At 43.7% G+C, this 12,097-nt stretch overlaps 1 protein-coding gene across 1 annotated transcript in view; it reads left to right on the top strand.

The window, feature by feature from the left end:
• The window catches only part of LOC137340238 (cilia- and flagella-associated protein 46), a 303,329-nt gene that overhangs the window by 285,767 nt on the left and 5,465 nt on the right, over window positions 1-12,097 (top strand). The window contains exon 59 of the mRNA XM_068002660.1: window positions 8,095-8,208. Within this exon, the coding sequence (XP_067858761.1) occupies window positions 8,095-8,208 (114 nt within the window). The remainder of the gene's footprint in view (window positions 1-8,094; window positions 8,209-12,097) is intronic.

Here is a 12,097-nt window from a genome sequence, read left to right as displayed (position 1 = left end):
TTTTCAGATGATGTTGCCAAGGGGTAGCATGTAGATGAAGAGGAGAGGGCTAAGAATAGATCCTTAGGAGACTCCAGAGGTAACATTACAGGGGCAGGAAAAGAAACCATTGCTGGAAATGCTCTGGTTATGATCAGATAGGTAAGAGTGGAACCAACCGGGGGCAGTCCCACTGAACTGGGCAATGGAGAAGAGGCGTTGGAGGAGAATGGTATGATTGACCCTGTCAAAGGCTCTCGAGAGGTCGAGGAAAGATAGTGCACCACAGTCACAAAGAAACATTTGTGACTTTGATTAGGGCCATTTTAGTGCTGTGGCAGGTTCGGCAACCTGAATGGAGAGATTCAAGCATAAAGTTGTAGGAAAAATGGGCACGGAATTGGGAGAAACAACATGCTCAAGGACATTGCTGAGGAAAGTGAGATTGGAGATGGGGCAGTAGTTTTCCAGGACAGAGGGATGGAGGGTTTTTTTTGAAGACGGGGATGATGATGGAGGTTTTGAAAGGTGTAGGGACAGTACCTGAGAACAAGTAACCATTTACAATATCAGGTAGCATGTGGGCCAGGAAGGGAAGTTGGGTGGTCAGCAGTTTAGTAGCAATGGTGTCAAAGGAGCAGAACACGGGTCTCATGAACAAGATGAGTTCGGAGAGGGCATGAGCACAGATTGGAGAGAAACTAGAAAATAAGCAGTTTCGGGCCAGGGTAGGAGAGGAACATTGTAGGAGGTTTGGCTTGGTGAGCATGGGAAAGGAGAGATTGCAGTAGAGCCAGCTGAATGGATGATCTCAATCTTAGTGACAAAGGAGTTCATGGGGTATGGGAACAGAGCAAGTATTTAGGATTAGGACAACTGCTTGTGATCAGGATGAGATCCAACATGAACTGATTGGATCAAACGGCTTTTTTCTGTGTTGTTATTTCTATTTCTAATAGTTACTGTATGTAAACCTTCTCATTAAGGACCAAAAGCTAATGTTAATCTCATGGAAAACATATATTGACCATACTATAAAAAGTTTTATGTAGGATTTGAGCGGTTGAGCTTTTTAATTTGAATAATATTTACCATAAATAAATTAGTAACTGATAATCAGTTGGAATATATGAAAGCCATTAGAATTGGGGTTTAATATTAAACCAAATTAATACAATTAAGCTGATTTGTTTGAGAACATAAACTAACCTAATCAACTTATTTCACATTGGGAAAATATACCATTAGATGTTCTCTGTAACAAACAATGCTCAGAAGAGTAACAGGCTAATAAAATGAAGAGGTGCTGAAAACTGACCAATTTCTGCGGATCGATCCTGAAGATATTACAATTGTATTAAGCATGGCATCTTACAGCAGCAAAATTAAGAAGGACAGATAAATAAAGTCCATCGTGAATCATACAAGCTTCAAGCCTAGTCCCTACATATTTATCTTTCTTTGGCGAAAAAAATAGTCCAAGTATAAGGGTACTTTCACTGAACCCACGTTCCCAGCTGGGAGCTGCGCTCAAAGAGAGCAGGGGTCCAAGAATCAGCACTACAGTGTTCTAGTCCTAGTTCCAATACACACCACTTTTGAGTGCAGCTCCCCACTGAGAGAGTGGGTTTGATGAATTTACTGTATAAAGGGAGGGGGTAAATATTTCAGCAACGAATCAGGTTACATGCCTCCTATATTACTTTAAAAATCATAGACTGTTACAGCACAGAAACAGGTACTCAACCCATTAAGTTTGCACTATGTTTGTTTTTCTCCATGACCACCGAAACTATCCCACTCTCCTGCTCACTTACATACCCTTTAATATTCTTTTTAAGCAGAACTGATTCTCTTTTTAAAAAACATGGACTGTTTCCGTATTCTAACCACGTTCTATGTAAACATTTTTTTCTAACATCCCCTTTGATACTTTTTGATATATTAATATCTTGTTGCCATATTTCCAATCTGTAGAAACAACCCATCACTATTTACCTTATCATAACCCTTCATAATTTTGAACACCTCCATCTTGTCACCCCTTAATTTTCTTAGCTCCAGTGATAAAAGCTCAAATTTTTCAAATCTCTCTTCAGAATTATAAAACCTCATCCTTGGTAGAAATACACCCAAATATTTAGGTACAGCACAGGCAAAGTCACCTGATATGCTCTGAGAGTGAGGCACCAGGGCAGAAGACAGCAGCTCACTCGCTAATGAGCTGAGTGCTTGCAGTTGAGTTTTTTTTTTGTTCATGGAATGTGGGCATCGCTGGCAAGGCCAGCATTTATTGCCTATCCCTAATTGCCCTTGAGAAGATGGTGGTGAGATTGTATAACTGAATGGCTTGCCAGGCCATTTCAGAGAGCGATTAAGAATCAACCACATTGCTGTGGACCTGGAGTCACACATAGGCCAGACCAGGTAAGGACGGCAGATTTCCTTCCCTAAAGGACATTAGTGAACCAGATGGGTTTTACGACAATCCAGTAGTTTTACGGCCATATTACTGATGCTAGTTTTTATTTATTCCAGATTTTATTTAATTAATTGAAATTAAATTCCCCAGCTGCCGTGGGGGGATTTGAACTCATGACTCCGGATTACTAGTCCAGTAACATAACCACTGTGCTACTGTGCAGTGCCCAATTAAATACTGCTTCCAGTCGTGTGACTCAATTGCCTGAAGCCAATTCTAGGCTTTACTCACCGGGTTTCCAGCTGGGCGGGACTTCTGACCCGCCCAGTTAAAATCACGCCATGGTCCTAATAGCATCACAGGATCCCGATTTGCTTCCAGCAGATGCGTTTGCCACCTGAGTCAGCTCCCGGTCGGTGGGTTTCTGACGGGTATGGGCAATAATTTAACCCAAACATTAGGCAGGTTGGGTTAAAATCGGGGCCTATGTTTTTTCTACAAGTGTTATTCCTCCCTTAAGCTTCATTCCGGAGAGATTTAACTATGCTTGTCTGAATAATCCAGTACACTTGATGTCAGCTGCTGCTTACATAGATTTTAAAAATATCTTGCGTGAGTTCCTGTATGTGCTGGGAAACCATTTGGATGGTTTTGCTTCTGATAAATATGGAGATTTGCTTAGGCAAGAAGCCTTTACCAATTTTAGCTATTTCAGTGAAAAGAACAACATTAAAGACACACTTGGGAGTAGGAAAATCATTACCTTCATTCCACGCATGACTTTTTGAAGCCACGCTGCATTAATATGTGCATGATATTCCTGGCATTGTGCGATAAGGCAAAAGGCATATTAAATCACTTGCCGTTACATTGGACTATATTCATCTTCTTAAAAGCTAGACATGAATACCAAGGATGTCTTTTTCCAAGGTCATGTATTACTTTGAATTCTTTAAGTACTTCTAATGCTTAATTATCTCTGTTATATCAAACATAAAAGTACTTTGAAAAGATAAGTATTTAAGAAACCATGTTGATTACAGAATTACTAGTTCATATATATATTGTTGAATTCTATAAGCTTATTCTTAAAATCCTAGGCAGACATATTACATAGAATCATAGAAGTTTACAACATGGAAACAGGCCCTTCGGCCCAACATGTCCATGTCGCCCAGTTTATACCACTAAGCTAGTCCCAATTGCCTGCACTTGGCCCATATCCCTCTATACCCATCTTACCCATGTAACTGTCCAAATGCTTTTTAAAAGACAAAATTGTACCCGCCTCTACTACTGCCTCTGGCAGCTCGTTCCAGACACTCACCACCCTTTGAGTGAAAAAATTGCCCCTCTGGACCCTTTTGTATCTCTCCCCTCTCACCTTAAATCTATGCCCCCTCGTTATAGACTCCCCTACCTTTGGGAAAAGATTTTGACTATCGACCTTATCTATGCCCCTCATTATTTTATAGACTTCTATAAGATCACCCCTGAAGCTCCTACTCTCCAGGGAAAAAAGTCTCAGTCTATCCAACCTCTCCCTATAAGTCAAACCATCAAGTCCCGGTAGCATCCTAGTAAATCTTTTCTGCACTCTTTCTAGTTTAATAATATCCTTTCTATAATAGGGTGACCAGAACTGTACACAGTATTCCAAGTGTGGCCTTACTAATGTCTTGTACAACTTCAACAAGACATCCCAACTCCTGTATTCAATGTTCTGACCAATGAAACCAAGCATGCTGAATGCCTTCTTCACCACCCTATCCACCTGTGACTCCACTTTCAAGGAGCTATGAACCTGTACTCCTAGATCTCTTTGTTCTATAACTCTCCTCAACGCCCTACCATTAACGGAGTAGGTCCTGGCCCGATTCGATCTACCAAAATGCATCACCTCACATTTATCTAAATTAAACTCCATCTGCCATTCATCGGCCCACTGGCCCAATTTATCAAGATCCCGTTGCAATCCTAGATAACCTTCTTCACTGTCCACAATGCCACCAATCTCGGTGTCATCTGCAAACTTACTAACCATGCCTCCTAAATTCTCATCCAAATCATTAATATAAATAACAAATAACAGCGGACCCAGCACCGATCCCTGAGGCACACTGCTGGTTACAGACCTCCAGTTTGAAAAACAACCCTCTACAACCACCCTCTGTCTTCTGTCGTCAATCCAATTTTGTATCCAATTGGCTACCTCACCTTGGATCCCATGAGATTTAACCTTATATAACAACCTACCATGCGGTACCTTGTCAAAGGCTTTGCTAAAGTCCATGTAGACCACGTCTACTGCACAGCCCTCATCTATCTTCTTGGTTACCCCTTCAAAAAACTCAATCAAATTCGTGAGACATGATTTTCCACTCACAAAACCATGCTGACTGTTCCTAATCAGTCCCTGCCTCTCCAAATGCCTGTAGATCCTGTCTCTCAGAATACCCTCCAACAACTTACCCACTACAGATGTCAGGCTCCCAGCCTGTAGTTCCCAGGCTTTTCCCTGCCACCCTTCTTAAACAAAGGCACAACATTTGCTACCCTCCAATCTTCAGGCACCTCACCTGTAGCTGTCGATGATTCAAATATCTCTGCTAGGGGACCCGCAATTTTCTCCCTAACCTCCCATAACGTCCTGGGATACATTTCATCAGGTCCCGGAGATTTATCTACCTTGATGCGCGTTAAGACTTCCAGCACCTCCCTCTCTGTAATATGTACACTCCTCAAGACATCACTATTTATTTCCCCAAGTTCCCTAACATCCATGCCTTTCTCAACCGTAACTATCGATGTGAAATATTCATTTAGGATCTCACCCATCTCTTGTGGTTCCGCACATAGATGACCTTGTTGATCCTTAAGAGGCCCTACTCTCTCCCTAGTTACTCTTTTGCCTTTTATGTATTTGTAGAAGCTCTTTGGATTCTCCTTTGCCTTATCTGCCAAAGCAATCTCATGTCCCCTTTTTGCCCTCCTGATTTCTCTCTTAACTCTACTCCGGCAATCTCTATACTCTTCAAGGGATCCACTTGATCCCAGCTGTCTATGCATGTCATATGCCTCCTTCTTCTTTTTGACTAGGGCGACAATCTCCCGAGTCATCCAAGGTTCCCTACTTCTACCAGCCTTTATAAGGAATGTGCTTACCCTGAACCCTGGTTAACACACTTTTGAAAGCCTCCCACTTACCAGACGTCCCTCTGCCTGCCAACAGACTCTCCCAATCAACTTCTGAAAGTTCCTGTCTAATACCATCAAAATTGGCCTTTCCCCAATTTAGAATTTTAACTTTTGGGCCAGACCTATCATTCTCCATAGCTATCTTAAAACTAATGGAATTATGATCACTGGTCCCAAAGTGATCCCTCACTAACACTTCTGTCACCTGCCCTTCCTTATTTCCCAAGAGGAGGTCAAGTTTTGCCCCCTCTCTAGTCGGGCCATCCACATACTGAATGAGAAATTCCTCTTGAATACACTCAACAAATTTCTCTCTATCCAAGCCCCTAATGCTATGGCTGTCCCAGTCAATGTTGGGAAAGTTAAAGTCCCCTACTATTACCACCCTATTTTTCTTGCAGCTGTCTGTAATCTCCTTACATATTTGCTCCTCAATTTCCCGTTGACTATTTGGGGGTCTGTGGTACAATCCTATCAAAGTGATCTCTCCCTTCTTATTTTTCAGTTCTACCCATATAGACTCAGTGGGCGAACCCTCGGATATATCCCCTCTCACTACTGCCGTGATGTTCTCCCTAATCAAGAACGCAACTCCCCCTCCTCTCTTACCTCCTGCTCTATCTTTCCTATAGCATCTGTACCCTGGAACATTGAGCTGCCAGTCCTGCCCCTCCCTTAGCCATGTTTCAGTAATAGCTATAACATCCCAGTCCCATGTACCCATCCATGCCCTGAGTTCATCTACCTTGCCCATCAGACTTCTTGCATTGAAATAAATGCAGTTTAATCTAGACTTCCCTTGGTCTTTGCCCTGCTTTCTCAGACCATCTGTCCGGTCATGATTTGTACACTCTCCCTCCTGCCTTTTGTTTCTGTCACCACTTTACTTCCCACTGACTTCCTGCATCGGTTCCCATCCCCCTGCCACATTAGTTTAAACCCTCCCCAACAGCACTAGCAAACACTCCCTCTCGGACATTGGTTCCAGTCCTGCCCAGATGTAGACCGTCCAATTTGTACTGGTCCCACCTCCCCCAAAACCGGTTCCAATGGCCCAGTAATTTGAATCCCTCCCTCTTGCACCATCTCTCAAGCCACGTATTCATCCTAGCTATCCTGTCATTCCTACTCTGACTAGCCCGTGGCACTGGTAGCAATCCTGAGATTACTACCTTTGAGGTCCTACTTTTTAGTTTAACTCCTAACTCCCTAAATTCAGCTTGTAGTACTTCATCCCGTTTTTTACCTATATCGTTGGTACCTATATGCACCACGACAACTGGCTGTTCACCCTCCCCCTCCAGAATGTCCTGCAGCCGCTCCGAGACATCCCTGACCCTTGCACCAGGGAGGTAACATACCATCCTAGAGTCTCGGTTGCATCCGCAGAAACGCCTGTCTATTCCCCTTACAATTGAGTCCCCTATCACTATAGCTCTGCCACTCTTTTTCCTGCCCTCCTGTGCAGCAGAGCCAGCCACGGTGCCATGAACCCGGCCGCTGTCACCTTCCCCTGGTGAGCCATCTCCTCCAACAGTATCCAAAACGGTGTACCTGTTTGAGAGGGGGATGGCCACAGGGGACCCCTGCATTACCTGCCTGCACCTCTTACTCTGCCTGGTGGTCACCCATTCACTTCCTGCCTGTACACCCTTTACCTGCGGTGTGACCAACTCGCTAAACGTGCTATCCACGAGTTTCTCCGCATCACGGATGCTCCACAGTGAATCCACCCTAATACTTTATTGTTTAGTCCCATTTTTCATTGTTCAATATATTTGGCCTAGGAAAAAGGGCTGGAGACCTAGCAATCTGAGTCTCTGCCACTTTAACACTGCCCAGACACACTCTTGGGCTTTCTTTGGGGGAGGGGGCAAAGTTTGACTTGTGCCTGTCGAAGGTGGAGCAATTTTAATGAAGCGAGAGAGGTGTTCCCAGCCTCCTGTAACTTTTACTGGATGCTATGCTCACTGGGCACCCAAGGTGATGTGGCCTGCTCCTGGACCTCTGCTGCCAGAAGGTTCATGGGTGTCCTAGGGCAGGCTGAAGTTCCGCAAGTAGGCCACATTTTCTGTGTACTTGTTTATGTTTCAATCAGGACCTTCTGGCTGCTGATTTCCGTTGGCATGGAAGGTCCCGACTACCCAGGCCAGAAAGGCAGGTCTTAGAAGCCTGCAGCTGTCCCTGATTTTCCAGGCCCTATCACAAGCAGTGGGCCCTGCTCAAGGATGGGTCGAAGCTGGAGTTTCTTCCAATCCATTTAAATAGCCTGGGTCAGGAAATCAGGGCAATCTCGGGGTGGGTCAGTAGCAGCGCATTTCAGGGGCATTGCTCCTGCTTAGCGCACGAGCAGAGGGGGCCCAGGAAAATCAGCTCTATTGCTTGTTAAATAGCCTACCAATGGAATGTTTAGTTATGATCAATTTGGACTTGTTAATATAGATTCACTGAATAAACTAGGAATAAATATTTTAAATATTGATGCTTTCTTATAGATTTGTTGGAAGTTGGCAAAACAACTGGCCAAACAATCCTTGAAATCATCAAATCTGGAACTAAAAATGTTTCCACAAATGCGAAGTACTCTGCTGGGAATCTGGATGCTTCAGGTATGTAAATGTATGTTGCATCTGAAACATTTAATAAACCTGCCCAGCAGCATATGCAGTAGAACCCTCACTTTCTAAAATGAGGTGAAGTCCCAAGCAACAATTCTCTGCTACTTTTGAGACAGTTTCTAGTTCTGAGATGTACCTTGATGCAGTAGAAATGTGGCATGGAGAAACATCTGACAACAATCATGAAGAACATCAATGTCTGCTATATGGAACACCTTTTTACTGTCTGAAGGAGAGAATGTAGTAATGATTCTGTGGGGAGGAAAAAGCAGAAGAAAATATGCATTAATGTTCTTAAGAGTAATTAATAATTACTAAGATATTAGAATGCTTTTATGGGTACAATCTAAGAGCATGATTTTATCATGAAACCGGGAACTGAGTGGGTGGGTAGGTTATCGCGTGGGAAACCTGGAAGTCAAGTGAGCGCGCTGGATTCTGCGATCATAACTCAATTGAAGGCAATTGATTTTACTTACGGGTTTCCTGCACAACAGCCAGCCAGATTGACAGGCTAGTTGGCTTGTTGGGAGGGAAAGCAGCCAGGAATCAAAGGGAAGGAGAGATTTTGGACCATGGAGGACACGGCGAGGAGTCTGACGGCAGAGGCGGCCATCGAAGAGGTCTCGACCATTGGTGGGGGTGGTGTCTCAACCATTATGGTGGGGGGAGAGGGTCTCGACCTTGGTTGGGGAGAACCTTGCTTATCGGAGGGGGAGGGGGTGGGTTCTCAGCATGAATGCTGGTTTAATATCCTAACCAGCAATTTCTGAGATGAGGTGGTTGGGGGAGAATGAGAATTTGTGATCCTTTCCAGAATTTCTGCTCAGTGCTGGGGAGGAGAAGGTTTGTTGTCCTATCCTGGAATTTCTGCTATGTGTTTGTGGTCCTATGCTGTGGGGATGCATTTGGCCTAATGGTCATTTTTTGTGGGGTTGTTTCTGGATATATACTCATTGGCTTAGTTCCCAATCTTTGCTCAGTGGGTGAGTTTTGATTTTTATTTTTTTGCTCAATTGAGTGGGGGCAATGTTTATCGTTGTACTCGGGGATGTAGAAAGTGATGGAATGATGGTGCTGAGGGGGAGGGATTTCTTTTCATTGGTTGTAGTTTTTGCTAGTTGATCTCCTGTGGCGTTGTACATAGAGAGTCAAAACCAATACAACTTTTCACGTCAACCAAGGGAGATATTTGAACCAAGACAGGAAGGGGAGGGGTAAGAGAAAGGGAGAGGGTGAGAACAGTGAAGGCAGGGTGAGTGGGGGGGAGAGGAAGAATAGGGAAGGGAGAGGCAGCGAGTGGGAGGAATGGGTGGAAGAGGGCGGATAGAGGGTGAGGACAGGGGAGGGGTGGGATGAGGAAGATATGAGGGGAGAGGAGGAAGATAAGGGAGATGAGAGAGGGACAATTAAAGAGAAGGGGAGGACTAGAGAAGGAGCAGGAGGAAGGGCGAGAAGAAGGTGAGGTGGAGAAGGAGAGAAGCGATTTCGTGATCAGTACAATATAAGTAATATTCATTTTTTGAACTTCCTAACAGCACTAGCATTACCATTAAAAGGTGAAAACCATAACGAATGTCCCTGGCAGTCATATTCCGCTGCTTCTAGGAAATGTGGTGGATTCAATCAAAGGGCCTGTCAACCACTGCCGAGGGAAGACTCAGCTAAGGAAAAAGAAGGACCTTTAGGAACTCTGGTGTGGAAAATAGATTTATTTGAACAGATATGACAAGAGAAGGAGAAAATTAGAGAAAGGGATGATGTATTTACTGGAAGTGGGGTGGGAAGAAACGGAATCCAAATAGTTGTGGGAGTCCGAGCTTGTAATAAATATCTATGTAAAGCCTATTGCCAAAAATGGAAAGAGAGAAACATTCAGAAAAAGGGAAAAGATGGACCACACAAAGGCAAATAATGGTTGAGAATTGGAAACACAGTTGGAGTTCTATCATTTTTATTAGCAAAACAGCCAAGTTCTTATCAAATGTTATTCTTTCAAGTAACTTGACGGCAGAATCTTCCAGTATTTCAAATGTTGTCATCATTCTTAAAAATATACGTTTGTGCACACACTGAACCTTGATTCAGGATGTTAACAATTGATTATTTTCAGTTTATTTAATTTCATTGAGTGATGGCTGGAAGAGTGAATAGAGACTCAACATGAACAACTCTCAGGCAAATGTTTGCCTGAGAGAACTGAGAGACCAGCTGCAATCCTTGAGCTTTTCTTGAGATGTGTCAATCACACATTTAAAGAGCCAAATCAACTTCTGCATGAATCTCGCCTCCGTTTCACTGGCGAGTTTGAGAAGCCATGGGAAACCCGTGCAGATATGGTAAAATTTGTTTCGGGTTCAGAATCCACCAAAAATTAAATACCTCAACTGTTTAAGTTACCTACATTGCCCTTTTAACAAATCGGCCACCGGCATTAATAGGAGACACAACTTCCGGGTTTCGGATGCGCCTACGTCTAAATGTACCTGGGTTAAACCCAGAAGTGGGTGCGTTGGAGCCGGGTTGTGATCCCGCTGATTAAATCAGCAATTTTTACTACCCAGCTGCCCCCAGCCCACCCATTCTTGGGGTTTAAAATTACCCCTTTGCTTCAATCATATTCACCAATACATTATTTGACAACTATATTATCCTTTGGGTGAAAAAGACCAACCTCTTTTTTTTACTCCTAGCTTCCTACTTTTAAACTTGTTTTCCCTTCTAACATGTATTTAAACCAACACTACAGTGAAATATTTGCCTAAGTTAATTTGGTCCAGTATTGTAGGGCAGAATTTATCTTATTTCTGATTTGTACTGTACTGTAGAAGATTTGAGAGGCAGTTGTTCAGTTTACCAGGCTATTATAATCTACCTGTTTTCTCAGGCAGGAATTTTCTCTTTCTCTTCTCTTTTATGAACTTTTATATCAAAGCTGTTTATGCCAATGTACCATCCAGAAATTGATCTCCCCTGAATTCTCTCTCAATGGGTTTTGGCCCATTAATCTCTGCAACAAAGAGAAAGCTTCCCTGATGTTGGCGCAAATGAGAGCTGTAGACTCGAATCACAGCTGTCAGTTGCTCCACAGCCTTGTAGACTGACCTCAGAGCCTGCACATAGGCATGATCTTCTTCAAACATTCTTTTTTTCAAGTAAGTGGACATGACTTTAGGATCCCATGACTCCGAAGCATTGGGCATCCGTCTCCTCCACTGGGAAGGTGGCACATCCTAACCCACTCCCCACTTCTCCAGTTCCCTCATGCTCTGTGAGTCACATAGTGCCACATCCTCACTAACACTATTGAATTCCCCCCAGGTGAAACTGCTGCATGGGAGTGAAGAAGCAAGTGATGAAGGGGATGCCTTTATGGGGGGGTTGGGCAAGAGAAAAACGGAGCAGGAAGGCTTTGCAGGAACCCACGGGTAGAGTTGAGTCCAACTTGACCTCTTTCATCTCACTCTTCATTATCGTCCCTTTGTTTTCCTCATTGTAGTTCACAAGAATGTAGTCATGTCGCTGTTACTGTTCCACATCACAATCATCGTCATCATCCTCCTGTGCTATGCTGGATCTTTAGGAGGGAAGAAAGGAGGGTACAAGCTAAGAATGGGTGAGCATTCCCCCCTTGGAATTAAGGAAATAGAGAGTGGGGTGGAAGCTTGTGGCCATTCAAAGGAATGCTATGGTAACAGTGTAGGTGTTCAGTTACTAACCTGGCACTGGCAATGTACCCCCAACCTTGTCATCTCCCATAGGAGTGTATGGTTAGTTGTACAGCTGTTACGTTTAAAGGATGATGAGTGTGCTGGTACCCAGGGTGCCCAAGGAAGAAGAGAGACAGTGGCTGGTGTTACTTTACTTGCTCTGGTCAGGT

The sequence above is a fragment of the Heptranchias perlo genome, chromosome 21 (genome assembly GCF_035084215.1).
Source record: "Heptranchias perlo isolate sHepPer1 chromosome 21, sHepPer1.hap1, whole genome shotgun sequence".
NCBI lineage: Eukaryota > Metazoa > Chordata > Chondrichthyes > Hexanchiformes > Hexanchidae > Heptranchias > Heptranchias perlo.
This window is presented reverse-complemented; position numbering and strand designations above follow the sequence as displayed.